The 20208-nt window shown below is 34.6% G+C and overlaps 1 protein-coding gene across 1 annotated transcript in view; it reads left to right on the top strand.

Annotated features, from left to right (window-relative positions):
- Nucleotides 1-1775: 1775 nt before the first annotated feature.
- The window catches only part of LOC110027760 (protein MULTIPLE CHLOROPLAST DIVISION SITE 1), a 34112-nt gene continuing 15679 nt past the window's right edge, over nt 1776-20208 (top strand). Inside the window, exons 1-2 of the mRNA XM_020729307.1 lie at nt 1776-1904; nt 1997-2254. Of these exons, the coding sequence (XP_020584966.1) occupies nt 1848-1904; nt 1997-2254 (315 nt within the window). The 5' untranslated portion in view covers nt 1776-1847. The remainder of the gene's footprint in view (nt 1905-1996; nt 2255-20208) is intronic.

The following is a 20208-nucleotide window of genomic DNA, read 5'->3' as shown; positions in this document are numbered from 1 at the left end:
AAAAAAAATGAATAAAAGGAATTCCAAGCCAATGAAAACTCAAGATCATATGATTCCACTAGTTTCTAAAAATAATGATGTTTGTAATGTAATATTTACAATTAATAGAGTTAAACCCATCCTTCTTCTCACTCTATATGACTTTTATTTTATCACCTCAAAATCCAATGGATTAATAAAAAAATTATGTATATGCCTTGTCTATATTAGATAAGAATATCTTGCATAACTTTAATAATGATCATTTAAAAAAGCTGGTCCTTATAAAAAATGCTAGTGATTCCAATAAATTTATGTATATGTCTTGTCTATATTAGATAAGAATATCTTTCATAACTTTAATAATGATAATTTAAAAAAGTTGGTCCTTATAAAAAATGCTAGTGATTCCAATAAATTTGATGAATCATATTACTCAACTTCTAATAATGATGACCCTATTTAAAATTTCAAGTAACACATAACTTTTGAGATTGATTTGTTGAATTTAGACAGTTCAATAAGAGATACTTTGATATGATCTAAGAATAAGTAGATGTTCCCACAAACACCTTATTTTATGAAATCATTGAAGTAAAACATCTTAGTGGTTGATTTTTATCTCCTCATATGACACCCAGATAAAAAAAATAAGTTGTTGGTGTAAGAAAACTAATATTCTATTAGGATGATCCTTCACATGATCATCCTACAATAAATCTTGATAAAGTCGATTATAATATTCTTGCACATCTAAGAAAGTTATCAACTAAATTAACAATAGTCTTATCTTGTGTAAGGATATGAGACGATTTTTAACAATGAGGTGGCTTTGGCACTAATTTTATTTACAATTTTTTTTTTTTTGATAATAAATTTGGTTGTCAATATTGCATTACTCAATAAGTACTTGGCCCTAATGGTTTTACTTTCTTATATGTAGATGGTTATGTTATTGGTATAAGAGAATAGTATAAGGCCATTATTGTTGTGCTATGCTAGAACATTAGTGAGTCCTCAGGCTAGGTTGTCTTTCGAAGAGTTTGCTAAGCAAATTGACATGTTCATGGTCATTTTTGGTTTGGCAAGTTAGTGAGTTTGATCTAGGTTATTATATTGTGAGATCTTGGCTAGGCAACTCATCTTGGATAAGGACTCTAAGCCATGTATAGATTTGCTCAAGCAATGTAGTATCGACAAATGCATGCAAGCACTGCATTTTGAATTTGTCTTTGGTAGATTTTAGATTCATAAGAAAAAAATATTTAATGTGACATTCATTGTCACTATAAAATTTTCTTACATTATTTAATTTTAAAGTGAAATTTTAAAAATTTACATATTTTCCTTATTTATGTCTTTAAAATAATAAGATATTCAATTATATTTTATATCAGGTTGAGACTTTTTTTCCTGATACCTATTTTTGATATCACATGTCGTATATTATTTTCACTATGAATAACTTAGTGGATAATAAAAATAAGTCATTAAAATTGAACCGAGAATAAACCACTAAACTTGTACCTCATCCACTAAATCCTTATAAAATAGAACTAATTTATTAAGTAAATATAATTAAATTATTCAAAAAAAATATTTCTCTCTTAGTAATGAGTATTCTTATGAATACATCATGCTTTAATTATATTATATAATAATAAAAAAATAGTTCAAAAACTTTAAATGCATTAAAATAAAATATAAATTATATAATGAATGATATATATGATAAAGATGTTGTCAATTTGCATAAGAGTATACCCCCATACTAAAATAATTGCTCATTTGTCATAAAGCTTATCAAGATGCAATCCCCTCACCTTATTTCTTACCAATATCGTGCTGAGATTTGATGACTGGTTACTATGTCATCGAACTTCAATGCCCTTGCTCTGCTTCCCGCTCTGTCGCTAATATTCGGTGTAATTTTCTGCTCTTGTTCTTCTTCCTCGATTTGTTCTCGGATGAATCTTATCATTGTTATTGTTTGATATTTATGCCGAAGTTCTTGCAGAATGGGGGCCGGGGGTTAAAGGTTGGTGATGCGTCAAATTTGGAAGTGCTTCGGTTCGGTAAATGTCGACTGAGAAGGAGTTTCAGGAAAGTGTGTGGATTCAGGGTGATGGCCGCTGGGAATGCTGTCGATTCGACTGGTGGCGAGCAAGTGGAAGGTGGAGTTAGAGTTGGCTTTGCTGCAAAGGCATTAGAATCTGATAGAGTGGTGGGTTCTTTGCGCGGGACGATTAATGATCTGCCTTCCTTTGTTGCTCTGGTGCGGCTCTCCTTTGCTGTTTTTCTAACTTTTTACATTTTTTTTTCTTGACATGAAGCTTTTTCTGCTAAATTGTATGATTGACGCCGCTTAATAAAAGCCCTGAAAAGATTTTAGTTATGAAGGCTTAGATATACTTTATTTTTTAGCATGACAGTGACCCAACGAAGACGTGTGGTGTAGTTTTAACATTTTGAAACATGGCAACAAATTATAGACAATTGATCCTCATTTGCTCATTTGCCGGTTAGTTGAAAAATACCCTTGCAGTGCTATTAGAGCTTCTATCAAATTCTCATACTAATCGATGCTTGTTTATTAAATATTAATATGACATTATTTATTTGCCGGTTAGTTGAAAAAAAACCCTTGCAGTGCTATTAGAACTTCTACCAAATTCTCATATTAATTGATGCTTGTTTATTAAATATTAATATGACATTATTTCTAAATTTTATATAAGTAATAGTATTACGATTGCAGTATTGTCAGTATTGTTGGTGTCTTAAGAAACCTGATAAGTTCAGTTTCAGTTTTCATGATATTAAAAGGGAAACTAGACTTTATATGTTTCATAATAGTGAACATTTAAAAAAAATTCCTGATATTTATTCTATTGGGAAATATGCATGAAAACTTATTTTGGATCAAATTACCTATATGGACTTCTTTCTGAAGTTTATGGTGAATAAATTTGGTTAGAACTATTTCAAATTTGAAGTAGGTTGAAACAAGGTTCGAACTATGGTGGTGCATTTTGGAATAAAATTTGAACCTGTTATGGAGTTTCCTTCACACGTCTTATTCTGTGATTCATTTCCCAGTTAGCACATTGCTTTCAGTTGGTCCTGAGATGTTGTCCACTATATCCTTTTCTTCTCCTCACATATTGTTGGTTCTGATATTGCCTTCGCAGTGAGCGTCAGTTATGGAACCTCTTATGACATTTCACTTGTCCCATCAATGAACTCTTGGCAAGCTCCCATCACAAAATTGTGTTTTCCTCGCATGTTGCTAGTTGCCTCAAAGAGCATCCAATGAGTTCCCATCATAAAATCTTCTTGTGCTCAGTGCTGCTGGTTTTGTAGGTAAGCCCACAACAAGCTATTATCACGAAATCTTACATCGGATTTCTATGATGGCATCTACATTAAGCTATGTGGACCTATTGAACAAACCTGGTTGAACCACTTTTATAAATATAAGAGGGATAACTTCATCCAAAACAAATTTTTTGGCATATTTACCCTAGTAAACAAATGACAGTCATATCTCTCTAATTTTTGCTATTATGGGGCTTATAAAGTTAAATTCCTCATTATAAAATATGGTAAATTATTATTTTTGCTAGATTTTGAAATTGTTTTTTAAACAAAAAAGTAGTATATAAATATCAATATTTGTTAAGACTTTCCATAACTTGTTTAGAACTATTTATTATTTTTTTAGACAATATATTTGATTTGTGGCTTTAGGTGTTTTTATTATTTATTGTTTAAAATAAATCAATATATTTTTAAAATAGCGAACACAAATTTTAGGTGTTGTATATGTTTTTATTTTTTATTTTTTCAAAATGAAAATACTTAGGCCACGATTGACTGCAATCTTTGTTTATAGACTGAATTATGCTCCTTGAGCTGAGCTTCCGTTCTTGATTTTCTTGGTACAAGTTGTGATTTTTAATTTATTTATTAAGAAAGTAATTACTAAAAGCTGGAAATTCAACTTATCTTTTGTTGCATTGAAAGATTTTATAATGATCATGGTTTCCAATACTCTTGTTTTCATGTGTTCATTAATTTGGTATCTTCTGTAGCTCATGACATCATGCTTATGAGTTTTAACGATTTATGGAATAATGTTTCTATTTCACACACTGCTCAGATTTATATGGCTTTATGTGTGCTAGTAAAAATTTGCTAATCTTTCGATTTATTCTTATGTTTTGTATTATCATGTGGATTTTTATAGTAAATGTTCAACTAAGCCTCTGCTTCTTCTTCCTCACGCCATATAGAGCATGTTTCCATGGTTTGCCTCACTTTCACTTAAGAACCCGTTGGCAGTGTTAGGGTAGCAGTTGGAGAGAAAAAATGCTGAAGAGAGGGGTAATAAGGAAAGAGCGCAGAGTGAGGAGGGCATTTTGGTTGTTTCGTATAATGATGTGCTGCTAAAGATTATTGTAGCTGAGACAGATATGGTATAACATCAAATGGAAAAGCCTATTGCAATGAGATGACAATGAGTTTTTGTGGTTTTGATAACAAACATCAATCAAACCTTCAGAACCTTGGTGTGATTTCCCTTTCTAATTCAAATTTAAAGTTTTGTATAGTTTTCTTTTTCTCAGCTAATGTTATATGATTTTCTGGTCTTGATATGAAAAGCTGTGCTAATTGGTACGATGTTGTGCAGTATAGTTCACTGTTGCAGGAATTTTAATCTACCATAAGTACCTTTGTGGAAACAATTTATTTGAGTGGGCTGATGAAGTTCTTCATTTATAATAGTTTAATACCTTGTATAGAAATTCAAGAAGAGGTGAAACTCACCTATGTGCATGAAGACTTCATTTATAATAGTTTAATACCTTGTAAGGCATATAGAAATCCAAGAAGAGGTGAAACTCACCTATGTGCATGAAGACATTATATTTCACATACATTATATTTTACATAGCCGTTTGTTTTTATGGTAAAATTTTCTCCATTTATCCTCATGTGTCCATTTATGCATGTAGACCTGTTCCATGTACCCTCATTTGATTTTTCCTGGCACTGAGACATTACACTTGCATTTATTCTCTTTTTTTTTGTCTCTTAGCAAATGATACTTTATATTTGGTAACTGGGAAAGGTTTTTTAAATTTGTTTTGTTATTTTACTTAGAAAAACAACTTTTTTTCTATGAAAATTTGGAAAATCTTTGGTCAAAGAGTCGATTTCTTTTGTGTCAAGCACTTCTCCGTTTATAATATTTCTTAATGATTACAAATGGCCATGGAATGGGTGAGTGATTTCATTCTTTTTTTTTTAAAGAGAAATCATGCTGGATATTTTTTGTGAGCAGTTTTATTTTAGACTTTTATGATTTATATTGCTCAACTTATTCTTGAAGTTAATTTTTCCTGTGATGGGATTTCGAGTTTTATATTTTAAGATATGCTTCTTACATGCAATTTAAAGCTTATAACAAAATTATTTTATTGCCCATCTAAATTTAATTGATATTCTTGATCGCATTAATCAAAGATTGTGCACTCTTGCCAATTTTTATATGCACATATAAATTCACTGTTATTGTAATGAAGATGTTTCATATATTATTTACTTTTTCATTATTGATATTTGATATCAATTCAACGATACAACAGTTAGGCAGTCTTTATATCTTTGTTAAAAATTTTAAGATTGAATTGTTAATGAAAAGTTTTTTTGTAGAGCCTTCATGATGATGAAAAGTGCATGAATGCTACTAGAGCATGAGATTCTTTACGAAGACTAAATTCATAGTAGTTTTGATGTTGTTGTTTTTTTTGTTGTAACTTAGTGATATAATTTTCACATTTGAGTCGTACATCTGAATTTAAAGTTGATTTTTGTCTACAGATGGTGTCAGTATATCTGGAACTATTGTTCCCCAATATCGTGCACTCAAGAATTCTTTCCTTTTTTTTCTTGAAGGCAACCTTTTTTGAATACTTTCTACAAACAAACATCATACGTATTGCCCATTTGTGGTTGTCTAATCTCATACTTAGATCCTTCGAAAATCTATTGGAAAATGCAAACATCCGTGCAGTAGATAAACTTTTCTATGTGATGCTTCTTTTAGTACATGATTGCTTGCTCTTCATGGCATCCTACTTTAAGTTGGGTTAGATTGGTAAATTTATCATGAACATTTTACCATTTGCTTGCAGTTAAGAATTAGGAGTTGAGACTTGACACTACAGCATTGTTGTTGACTTTTGCTTTCTCATGCATATAAAAAAATCCTGGCGTCCTTCACTCCATTGATGCTCATAGAATGGTACAGATTAAACAACCAATTTTCTGGGGTCTGAAGTGAGAACAAGTTTGTTCTACATAAAGTAATATTCCTATGATTTTTAGGTGGCACATATGCTCTATTGTCTTTTAATTCAAATTTTCAATCCTAGATTTTGTTAGCACAGCTCAATGACTTCTATTTTTTTTGTCCAAAAAGCAATGTCTTCGACAACCACTTTGATGTCTTCAACTTTTTGAAATTCCTTTTGTATTAGTTTCGTCAGTTTGCCAAAAATATGAAATGAAGTAACAATTCTTTGTCACACTTGTAAAAATATATTTCATGGGATAGCCAAAAATATAGGTGATATTGTTTGTTCTTTTGGTAATTTAGATCTTTTGAAAGCCTATTTATTCCTTCATTATTAAATCAAGTTAAGTGGCCAACAATTTTCTATTTGAGCAAAAGTAGAAAGTACGCGAGTCAATAGTGATGTTCTAGTAATTCTCATATTGGAATTCATTGATGGCCATGCACATGTATCAAGAATATTTTGAAGAATAAGTTTAAACGGGCTGGCATTCTCTTGAAATATTTGGCTCACTTTTATGTTCAACATTATATGCCAAAAAGTTATAATTTTATTCAATCTATTAGCTCCCTCTAGTAATATCTAGTATCATTCCAATATATGGCATAAATTATATTTGGTACTTTTATCGGGTTCAATAATTTAAAAGTATATTTGACAATTGATATGGGGTATTGGAATCCAGATAAATGAAGTTTATTTATTTAATCTATTGCTTTGAAAAATGACATTTTTAAATGCCTAAGAAGTCAACATCTATGCCTCCTTCTGGTATGGATCATAATTCAATATATAAATATCGTAGAGGCCATATTTGTAGATCAAAGCATCCAATTCGCCATCGTCATCAGTAGCACTATTTTTGTTTTCATTTTAACTCCAATGCTATGTTTGTGTATCTCCTCTCTATGCTACTCCAAGGAGGTTTTGAAGGCTGTATTGTTGGAGTTGGCATAATGAAATTCAAAATGTATGTTGATGATCCTAACTCAAATTTATTCTATTTGCTTGCATAGGTTGATGGTGGCACTATGTAAGATGGGCCAAGCTCATATCATGATGGTGGATATGCTTGTGTTATGAATGATGGTACCCATTAGTCGTCTAGCTTCGTACTAACTTTGGGGATATTTGAGTCAGGTAACCCAAAATATATCTAGTCGTTCACTAGATCTATGATGATGGGCTTGCCTCGCTGTAATGTGGTGGTGGATCCACGTAAGTGTGGCAACATGGATGCTACTTGAGATGACCAACATATAGTAACTTTGGGATATTGGTGTCAGATATCCCAAGATGTCCCCACGTTGTAGCTATTCACTAGAGCTATGAAGACGGGCTTGGGTCATTGAGAATTAGATGTAGATCCTTGTAAGTGTGGCTGCCATCTTAATCCTTGAAATGATAGGTATTTTTTACTATTAGCACAACTCATACAGTCCATCCTTTGCTTACTTTAGCATGTCATCTCTCCTCTCTTCCTTTTGTAGTATTATATAATGGAAATCTAAGCACCCCACAAAATGTCACAATGCCGAAATATTTAATTAATCAGTAGCATATGATTAAATAAGGTTTAAAAAAGATTTACTTTTTAGTAGTTATTACTTACGCTACAAAAGTTCTCTCGAGTAATTTGCATTGCGTGGATCACCAAGTGTTTGAAATTTGTTCCATGCTAAAAATGGTGACATTAAAAGTAAATCAATGGATCCTATTTTGATCATGTGTGCGTGGTCAGGCATTCACATTTGCAAATGTCAAGTCCTCTGAGTTTTATACCATACTACCTTCCTTTAGCTTCTACACATCTTAATTACGGTTCCTAGTGTATGTTTTGAAGGTTAGTTCCCCGCTAGAAGTTGAACTGACCTAGAACTTATTAGTCAAATTCCCCTTAACGTGCATTGAGGAAATGAACGGTAAACATGGCATTGGTGAATATTCTGTCCTTCAAAACATGGCTCAATAAATCTACAAAGATGTTCTACATGTAAGTTGTTTTATGCAAAAACAATGCGGAAGTGTAGAAATTCACACAATAACAATCAAGCACAAAAGATTTATGTTGTTCAGCTTTAAATCGATACACCTACGTCCACGGGGAGGGAGATTCCACTATCATCGAATGGAGAGAAAGAAAAACGGCATGGGGTTACAATCACACTTCTCACCATACTCCTCTCATAAGCCCTAAGTTTTTTTTTATAGAGGAGACTTATAACATATAAAAAAAGAAACAAAAAATGAAACAAATCAAATAAAATAAACCCGTTAGATAAAAGCCATAAATACAACAATCTACACTTTATCTCTTACTTCCAGATAAGTGAGAGATGACCAACTGAGCTCCAACTCCAAATTTGTTGCACTAAGATGGTTGCCTACGTACCCTACGTACCCTCCCTCACAAAAGGATTAAGACTCACGTAGTTCTTCAAAATGCCCAATTGGGCAATCGGTCCTGAGCTTGGATGTTCACCAAATTCCTACAGTAGGTGAACTTTTGGACTGGTAGTATCTTCGTGAGCATGTCCACCTGATTCTCCTTCGTATTTATCTTCTTCAACAGAACCTTGCCTTTTTCAATTAAGTCCCGAACAAAGTGGGACCTCACATCAATGTGCTTGGTATGAGCATGATGAAGTTGCCTTTTTCAATCAAGTCCCGAACAAAGTGGGACCTCACTTCAATGTGCTTGGTATGAGCATGATGAACTGAATTTGTAGCCAAAAATATCGCACTCTGACTATCACGGAACATCGTCAGTGACTTCTAATCAACTCCCAAGTCATTCAATGGCCTTGTTGCATCCATATTACTTTCTTCATTGCCTCTATGACTGTCATGTACTCAGCCTCCATATTAGACAAAACAACAGTAAACTGAAGAGATGACCTCCAACTGATTGGACCTTCTGTAAATGTGAATAAATAATTTATCATAAATTTTCGCCTATACATATCACCATAGTATGAGTCAGTGTAGCCTACACACAAAGCCGCACTTGATGGCTGCTTCTCAAACACCAAGACTACATCAACGGTACCCTTCAGATACCTTAGAATACACTTCACAACCTACCAATGTCTTCTTCTTGGATTATGCATGAACTTGCTCACAACACCAACTATTTGTGCAATATCTGGTATAGCACAAATCATGACATATATCAGACTGCCCACTGCTTTAGCATAAAGAATCGATCACATGTCTTTTCTTTCCTGATCATCTTTAGGACACTGCTATGAACTCAACTGAAACTGAGAAGCAATGGGTAGACTCACTGCCTTGCTTGAGTCATCAATCCCAAATTTCTTCAACACCTTCCGAACATAAGCTCCTTGCGAGAGCCACACCTTTCCAACAGCCTTATCTCTGAGAATCTCCATGCCAAGAATTCTGATAGCTTTACCCAACTCCATTTCAAAATGTTTGGACAATTGATTTTTCATCTTATTAATCTCAATCTGACTAAAATATGCAATCAACATATCATCAACATATAAAAGCAAGTAAATGAAATCATCGTTGGCCAACTTCTTGAAAAATGCACAATGATCATACTGACTCCTTATGTACTCTTGTCCCCTCATGAACTGATCAATTTTTTTATATCACTGTCGTGGTGCCTGCTTCAACCCATATAAAGATTTGTCTAGTTTGCAAACCAAGTCTTTTGATACTCCATATCCAGACGGCTGCAACATATAAATCTCTTGCAATTCTCTGTGTAGGAATGCGGTCTTCACATCAAGCTGTTCCAAGATCAGACCGTACTTTGCTACAAGTGCTAAGAGGACATGGATTGAGGGATGCTCGACCACTGGGGGGAGAACACTTCACCATAATCAATCCCTTCTTGTTGCACAAAATCTTTTGCCACTATTCTAGCTTTGTACCGCACCTCAGTTCCGTGAGATCTTTCCTTCTTTGCATGCACCCATTTGCACTCGATGGGCTTCCTGCCTGGAGGAAGATTCATTAACGTTCAATTATCATTCTTCCGAATAGACTCCATCTCTTCATTCATTGTCGCTCTCCAAAGATCACAGTATGAGCTCTCCACCGGTTCTTTGTAGTGACAAGGAATTTCTGCTTCTGTTGCTGAAAGTGCAAATGTAATGCGATCCCCCAACCAAGCTGGATTTGGGACATTCTGGCGCCTGGTCCTGCTCTTAGCAATAAATTCTTGACCAGGGATATTTCATCTCCTCTTGAGAACTATCAAGAAATACTCACTCTTCTTCCATTTTGGTACTCAACCTCAGCATCTTCTTTCACCTCCTAAGAACTATCAATATTCTAGCACCTAGTCCTGCTCTTAGCAATAAATTCTTGAGTAGGGATATTCGACCTCCTTCTGAGAACTATCAACAGATACTAGCTCTTCTTCCATTTTTGTACTCAACCTCAGCATCTTCTTCCACCTCCTTCTGAGAACTATCAACAAATACCTTCTGAGCTGCAACTAAATCAGATATCTGAGTCGGAAGGGATGAACTCTATGGAACAAATGAAGTTGCATCAATTTCTAACTTCTGCTGCATATCTATGATCTCAGTAAAACTCTTCACTTTGAGTCCTGATTTTTCAACAAACTTTCCTCTTCGAATACAACATCCCTGCTAATGACATTCGTTCTTCTGACGGATCATATAACTTGAAGCCCTTAAATCCACGCCTGAAGCCAATAAAGATCATTTTCTTTGCTCGTGGTTCCAATTTATTATTGCACGTGGTGATAAGCTGGACACCCAAACATTTTCATGTTCTCATAATCCCTAGCAGGATATCCTGACCACATCCCCTTTAGGGTCTTCTTCTGCAGCTTAGAATATGTTTGTCACTAGAATGTGTCTAGCACTAGAATAGGTCCTGCTCTTAGAATACGCCTGACGCCTGTCTCTAGAATGTGTCTATCTTTTGCAGCTATTTGACCAAATGGATTCTATTCAACCCAACATTGGATAACATATATCAAAATTTCTCCACCAATTTCTAATTTATTTTCTCTGCCACCTCGTTCAGCTGTGGTATTTCTCAAACAGTGAAGTGGTGCTTCATCCCAGTTCTCTGGCACTCTTGCAAGAATGCATCTGAAGTGCATTCGTTTCCATTATCTAATATGATACACCAGATCTTTTTACCAATTTGAGCCTTAGTCTACTTCTTCTATGTTATGAAAATTTGCAGCACCTCGCTTTTGCGCTTCATAGTGTACACTCAAATGTGCCTAAAGGAATCTTCAATAAAGAAATCAAAGTATCTTCGACCGTTGAATGATGTTGTCTTTGTTGAGCCCCAAAATCTCTTTGAACAAACTCTAAAATACCTTTTGTACTGTGAATGTCAGTCCCAAAAGATACTCGTCTTCTTGCTAAAAGCAATGCTCACAGAAATCAAGTTTGCAGGGGCTCGCTCTTTTGATCAATCTTTTCTTCACCAAAGCCTGAAATGAAGCTTCCCCCAGCATGAGCTAGCCGTATATGCCACAACATAGTGGCGTCAGAAGAATTATCAGAAACAACTGTCGTTCCAGTCGTTGTGCGACTTTTAAGATAGTAAAGATTTTGATGACGAACTCTCTTCATAAAAACCATTGCTCCACGACATATCCTCAGAACGCCTATCTCAATAACTACCTTATAGCTCTTGGACTCTAAAGCTCCAATTGACGACAAATTATTCCTATATCTGGAACATTTTTAACATCAGTCAACTCTGCCACAATACCCCGATATATTCTGTAAAGATACTCCCTACACCGATAGTACGACAAATTTAATCGTTGGACCTCACTAAAAATGAGGTCAACACGACCATTTGCACTCTGCCTATTCTCCTACAACAGTTTTCCTTCGTTGTCCCACCATTCCAGCTCCATCCCCGCACCTGTACTGCGTTCTTTTACAGCCTCCTTCCTTGTCTAGTCATCTAGGATCTCCTCTTTTCCAGCACTCCCAATCAACCACTTCTCACCCCCACTCCCATTGCCCTTGTTGTTCAGCACCTTACAACCGCCAATCCGTTTGTCGTCGGTCACCTATGACCATCCATACTTATTGTCCCTGCAATTTTGTAACTCTCCCTTGCTGCCATCATCACTTCTTTGCTGCCACCACCCCTACCAACCATCCCGCTCCACATATCCGGGCTCCACCCCCCTTGAAATACACCTTAGAGACGTTTGCTTGTGTCATTAGTGTTTGTGTTGTTGTTTTATGTTGTGTTGTGTTGTAACCTTATTTTCCTATTTATAAAAGTTTACTTTTTGCGTTTCTATTGTTTTCCTACTATTTTCGATATCATTTGGTATCAGAGCTAGCCTAACACTAGCCTTATCTTAGGTGTTCTAAGCGTTCGCCTTACCCTTCCACTGGAAAATTTTTTCACTACCTTGAACCACCCTTTCCAAAACTAAACCCTAAATTCTCTTTGCTAATTAATAGAATTAGTGATCCCAAATCAAATTTTTTATACCTTTAATTAGTCTCATGCACCAGCTTTTACCTCCCTACTGCCACTAAGGAGTTGCATGCCCGAGCCTATCTAGGAGGAGATTCGACGAGAAATCCGCCTATTTTGGCTGTGGATTACAAACATGGAAGATGAAATCCATTCTCGACCATGATTCGAAAGTTCAAAGGGAATAATGAGAAGATATAAAGATGAAGCGGAAAATACAGCGTCAGTTCCTACCAACTTACTACCGCCAAAGTGGATAGACCGTAGCGCCAAGCGACCCCCTGTATACTACATACCAAAACCATTCCGCAAGTCTGTCACAACAAAAAAATATAACAAGTGCCACGAATTTAGACATGTTGAAGCAGAATACATAACCAACAGAGCGATCTACTTTACCCAGTAGTGCGTCATCAAAAGTTTAGGTAAAGACACTGCAAACACTGAAGATGGTGGACATAAATGAGAAATACCAGCTCCCAGTTGAAGGGATTAATGCCTTTTTCTTTGGCTTTCATTGCTTTAAATAATAGTTTGTATAATCTATTTTAGAAACATAATAAAGTGCATAATTTATTTTAGGTAACTTAATAATATATATTCCTAATCTAAATATTCAGCTAAAAGGAAAGAATCCGTGCAATTAAAATAAGGGATTTAATGTAGCATTGCAATGAATGAAACTCTTAATTCTGTCTAATTTCATTTCCTCCTGATTGATATCCCTCCTCAAATTGATGCTGACTGATCAAGAAATATCAATTTGCCAACAAGAAACTGATGACGCCGTCGAAAAAATATCTCAGTAAATATATCAGTCGTTTGAAGATCAGAAGAGATATAACACCGTTCTGATAGGCTTCTCGAATGAAATGAAAGTCAACTTCATTGTGTTTCATGCGCTCATGAAAGACATAATTAGCAGTAATCTGTATAACACTAGTATTATCTACATGAAGAGAAGTAGACTCAAGTTGAGGAAAACCAAGCTCAAACAATATAACTTGAAGCCAAATAATCTCGGAACAAGCAGAGGACATAGTATAATATTCAGATTCAATAGATGACTTAGACACTCGATCTTGTTTCTTGCTCTTCCAAGAAATTAAAGAATTGTTGAGAAATGTGCACCAACCAGTAATAGATCGACTTGTATCAGAAAACCAGCCCAATCAGCATCACTATAAGCTATTAAGCTAATAGATGACTCCGTAAAAAAGAACAAATTATGATGAGAAGTACATTTTAAATACCAAAAAATACGGTGAATTGCAGCTACATGAAGATGTGTAGGTGCCTGCATAAATTGACTAACTTGTTGCACAACAAATGAAATACCAGGGCGTGTGATGGTTAGAAAATTGACTCTCAACGAGTTGTCGATACAGAGATTGATCAGATAGAAATTCACCATCATTCTCTTGATATTTAACATTCACTTTCAAAGGAGTATCGACAGGACGACCTTCTTAAAGCCGGATCAAAGCAATGAGTTCCTTAGTATAGCTATGTTGGTGAAGAAAAATACCAGCAGGAGAAGAGTGAACCTCAAGACCTAACAAATTAGTTAAAGACCCCAAATCCTACATTTGAAAAGAATCCTGAAGACGCTTTTGTGACTGAGACATCAATTGAGTACTAGATCCTGTGATCATAATATCCTCAACATAGACTAATAATAACACAATTCCCTTGTCAGTTTTGCACAGAAATAATGAAGAATCATGCTGACTTTGAATAAGAGAGAAACTAAGAAGAGTATTGTGAAATTTTTCAAACTAGGCCCGTGTCTTATAGAGACCGTTTAAGTTTACAAACATCATGTGAAAGTGTAGAAAAAAAGTCTGGTGGAGGAGTCATATAGATATCTTCCTTGAGGTTCCCGTGCAAAGTCCATTCTTAACATACATCTGACGTAAGAGCCACCTTTTAAATGCAACAATAGATAGAACAAGTCGGACAGTTGTCATCTTAGCCACTGGTGCAAATGCCTCTTCATAATCAGTCTCATATTCCCGTCGATTGCCAAGGAGCTACCAATCTTGCATTGTATTTGTCAAGGGAGTCATCAGATCAGAGTTTAAGAGAATAAAGACATTTACAACCAGTAGGTTTAACGTCAACAGGACATGAAACAATATGTCCAGTGTGATTGCCTTGAAGTGCCTGAAGTTCCTCTTGCATGGTGTTTATCCAACTAGTTTGTTTAGTAGCTTGAAAATAAGATGTAGGAACTATAGTATTAGTTAAAATTGCAGGATAACCATATCTATCCATATAACGAATGTGATGAGTTGATCGTCGAAGAATCAGTGGAGCATTTTTAGGAGCTAGGTTAGGAAGGACTAGAGATGAGCGTGTCAAACGTCGTGTGTAGACAAAACTAGACTTGAATCGTTTATCAAAAAAAGAATAGTCAAAGTGAGGAAGTATAGTAGTGTCAGATGTAGTATTCATGTTCAAAGAAAATCTCATCCCGAGAGATACTCCATCGATTATTAATCGAATCATAACACACAAAACCTTTATGATTAAGACTGTAACTCATAAAGACACATCGAACAGACTCGGTTACCAACTTAGGACGTTCATGGGCAGGTAAATGAACAAAACAAATACATCTGAAAGTATGTAGCATATGATAATCATGATGTTTACCAAAAAATTAAAAGTAGGGAGAATTAAACATCAATTGTTAAGATCGTAAACGATTACTCAAATAAATTGCAGTAGATAAAACTTCTACCCAAAACTTAGATGTAACAAAAGATTCTAGCAATAATGTGCGTATCATATCCAACAAATGATTTTTTCATTCTGCAACCGCATTTTGCTGAGGTGCATAAGGACATGAACCTTGTGAGACAATACACTTGTTATGAAGAAATGCTTGAAACCCATGAGACATTTATTCACCACCATTGTCAAACCGTAAGGTTTTAATACGAGTGGAGAACTGAGTTTCAATATATGTGAGAAAGGTTTGAAACAGGTAAATATTTTTGCTTTGGTATGTAAAAAATAAACTCATGTGAATTGGTTGTAATTTTCAATAAATATCACAAAATATTTATACTAAGCATTTGAAATAATCGGTATAATTCAAACATTACAATGAATAATGTCTAAGTATTTATTGGCATGACTGCCCACAATAGAAAAAGACAATGTCTTATTTTTGCCCAGTTTACGAGAAGAATATTCAACAATAAATTTTTATCTGTAAAATAAAAAATACCACTTTGCAACAAATGATTCAAAACAACAGTATTTGGATGACATAATTGTCTTATGTCAGGTGCCAGATTTATTTTCAACAATTGAAGAAGCTAATGACAAAGTCCGAGGAACGGTAAATTGTAATGGAAATAACCTGCACATTTTAGGTCCATTCGTTATCACCTTCCTCGTCACCTGATCCTGCACAACACAACCATCACGACAAAAGTGTACATCACAATTATTATCCACCACTTGACTTACAGAAAGTAAGTTCGTAGATAATTTAGAAGAAACCAAAACATGTGTCAGAAGGGGGAGCTAATATCACCAAATGTCGTAATTGAAATATTATTTCCATCAACAATCTGAATATGTGGAGTATTAGTATACGGGCATTGATTATGCAATAAATCAGCCGTGTCAGTTATATGATTTGTGGTGCCAGAATCAACAAATCATGGTGAAGGAACAGAAGCAAGTCTTTCCTTTCCCTTGAATGCTAAGAGCAGAAAAGGCAGAGATAATCATCTGCTGAATCATATCTGGTGTGAAAACAGATTGATTATTACCAGCAACTGTGGATGTCAAACCAAGATTGTGAGACTTGGACACCATAGCATAAAGGGCTTGTGGTATGTGGTTTTGATGCCATGTAGGACACTCCATAATAATATGTTTGTTTTGCTTGCAATAATTACAGAACTTCTTACTACAATAACAGACATTATGATCAAATTCTTTGCAGCTGTAACACTGTTTTGTTTTCTTCCCTTTGGTTTGAGCAACATATGCAATTTTAGCTATTTCAGATAATCCACCAGTTGCACTGATACAGGCTTTTGTCGCCAATCTTTGTTCCTCGTGCAGTAATTCACCAAAACATATATCCAAACAAGGGACCGGGTCTCTATTCAGCAACCCAACCCGAACAGTTTCAAATTCAAGTCCGAGCTTCATCAAAAGCTGATCATGATGACTCACTTCATGAATAGTCTGAAGACTAGCTAAATTCTACTTTAACACCTTAACATAGATAATAACAGAATATTCGTTTCATAAATTAAGAAAATCAGAATAATATTGTTCAATTAAGATATTACATTGACTATAATTACTCATATCAAGTTCTAATTGAAAGCATCTTGCAGTATTGTCTTGATTGTAGACGTGCTTCAAATATTCTCACATTTCTTTAGCCGCATCAAATGATTGTAAATTGTTCAATGTTCACCATATGAGCGTCAATAGATCACAAAATTCAAGAAAAGATTCGAGCATCCTTTGTCTTCAATTGATCAAGATCATTTGGCTCTGTGGGCGCTAGAAAAGACCCATCAATATGACCCCAAAACTCCTTTCATTTGAAAAACATCTTAAACTGAAACTCCCATGATGCATAATTCTTTCACGTAAATCTGATAGCTAAGATTTCATGTGTTTTCTTAGAAGACATTCTAATAGAATTTTCACTGATAAGTTGATTATCAAGAAAGTGGTTGATCGAAAATAATCAAACCAAAGAAAACTAAGAACCAACAATTCCAACAATAAAAGGAAAACTACAGATTCAATAACAGTAGATTTGTCGTCGATCCTTGAATGCAGAGAAGAGTGTGCACTGCCTTTAATTCGAACTGAGATCAAAGGAGTGGAAGCACAACTATTGGAAGAGATCTTCTGGTTGGCAGGATGAAGGTTCCTGTGATCAGATCATATATGCTGGAAGAAATCTCCTTTGGAGGCAGGAGACTGGATGGAGAATAGATCTGAAGCCGTCGTTGAAATCTCCATATGTTGGATCAAGAAATCTCCTTTACTGCTTCCTTTGAAATCTGAAAAACTCAAGGTGATGCCGGAGAGGAGGTGGGAAATGGGAACCGGCTGAATCAGACACGAGAACCAAGCAGATCAGACGTGGGAGACGAGACCAGGCAGAAGCTGGAACCAGCAAAAGCAGGAAACGGGAACTAGCTGGATCACATCGAAAACCCAATTTAGAGAGGATAAACTGTCGTTATAAGAATTGTAGTAAATTTGAGGAATGAATCCAACACCTACGCCTAATGTTGGTCGAACCCACCCAAGCTTCAATTGGAATAATAATAACCTTAGTGTAGATAGTGACTACCCTGAAAAAAATAAGCATTTGATTGAATTGACAATAAACCTACTGAATCAATTACAAAGCCAAACTGCTGCATTAAGAAACTTAAAAATCAAATGGAGCAGCTAGTTAACCTAGAAATCCAAAGAATGTCAGGGTTAGTTGAGAGCCATAATGTTGAATCTGAAGAGTTGATCCCTGAAGAGCATGCTAAGTTGGATGATTTTTGTTGGAAGATGAATGAGGAAGAATCTGCTCTTCTTTTCAATGCAATACCTTGCATTATGAGGAAAATAATTGAGCCGATAGTGTCACCCACAAACATCTTTAGGCAAGAGAGTAACACAGTAGAATTTGATACAAAGCCTGAAAATCTAGGGAGAACCCAATCCAAGAATTAGTATACCTAATTTACCTTTTATGGACCCATTTCTTGCAGCTCTTGGAGAAAATAATAAGCTGCAAAAAGGAGAATTAGTTTGGAGAATTTTAGATTTAGAAAGTACCCTTAAGAATGATCGTCTGAATAAACCCCCTACATACCCTCAGGATGGATATTATTGAACTCAGAAGGAAAAGTTGCAAGGAAAGCTGAAATTTGAGGACTTAGTAGAAATTTTAGGACCAACAAAAGATTGGGCGATTGATCGGAGTGTTAAATTGAAATTTTGATCTTGGAGGAAGTTTTTTTCATCAAGCTTAGGACGTTAAGCTAAGCACTATTTTAGAAGATAACTCAAGTGTTATCTGATGTGTTGATCATGTTTTTTTTTCATTTTCTTTTAAAATTTGCTTTGAAACCGACTTTACATATTCATTTGAATTAGTCATGAATCTTATTTCTCTACAAAGTGACAACCCTTATATTGAAATTCTTACTGCACCATGTTTTTCTTACTTTCTGATATGCGTACTTGCTCAGATTCATGTGGACTATGCATTTAACCTTTTTTCCTGCCCTGACCTACCATTTTATCTATAATATTACTTTTTTTGTTATATATGTTTTTGGAAAAAAAACAAGTTTGGGGGGAGGGGGGGGCGAAAACATTGCCTCATTATGAACCTGATAGGTAGTTCACATAACTTAACAAAAGATTTAACCTCATTTTTTAAACTCCTACTAGGACTTTTGATAAGCTTATAAGGAATTTTTGAAAGCAGATAGATATCATTAGAAAAGATTAACTTTAGTGAGTTAATAATTTGATTTCAGAACTTAACAACTTCAGACTTTACTTAAAAGAACCCATAGATTATTAAAAAGGTGTGACTTAAATATTGAATGACAAACCACAAATATATTTGATCTTTTTCGATTCATGTTAACCAAATTAATTTGATCTTAAGTTTTAACTGAAAAAGATAATTTGGAGGTCGAACATTAAAAATATCAAGTATTAGTTTTATTATTTAAGAAACATTACTCTTCTTCACAATTAAAAAGTTAAAAAAGTGAAATTCGTCCACCAGATATAGTAATTCTCAGGAGAAAAAGAAAAAGAAAAAGAAGAAAAATAAAAAACAAAAAAGTGAAAAATCCCTGAGGAGAAGCTTGAGGTTGGCACAATAAAAATTCATGGAAAAAAAATTAGAAGAGGCCATGTGAGACTTAAGTGATAAACTTTGTCTTGATTATTTAGTGAAAACTTAAATTGTTTTTTCAAGGGCAAGAGTTACGTGAACATTGAATTAGCTAAAATCCATTGAAACTGAATTAAAGACATTTGAGGTTAGCGAAAGAAACATTAAATCACACAATTTAGGGATCTATGGAATCTTCTTTAGGAAGTAATGATAGAAATTAAGGAAATATCTAGTAATTAACCATTAAAGGTAATTGATCCTAATGACTATCAAGTAATTAACCATTAAAGGTAATTGATCCTAATGACATTTAAACATTTCTATTTAGTCTTGATTAATAGGTTGAATAGTTAGAAACCTACAGGAGTAGGATACAATTCATAATAATCCAAGCTGAGCCATGTGATTACCTGAGGGCAAGTAATAGGGTAAGTTTGGGTGTATTGACATGCGTCAATTCTATGTGCTTTTAACTGCATTTTTCCC

Source organism: Phalaenopsis equestris, unplaced genomic scaffold (genome assembly GCF_001263595.1).
Source record: "Phalaenopsis equestris unplaced genomic scaffold, ASM126359v1 Scaffold000442, whole genome shotgun sequence".
In the NCBI taxonomy this organism is placed as follows: domain Eukaryota; kingdom Viridiplantae; phylum Streptophyta; class Magnoliopsida; order Asparagales; family Orchidaceae; genus Phalaenopsis; species Phalaenopsis equestris.
Note: the sequence above shows the minus strand (reverse complement) of the source record. Positions and strands in the feature narration are given on the sequence as shown.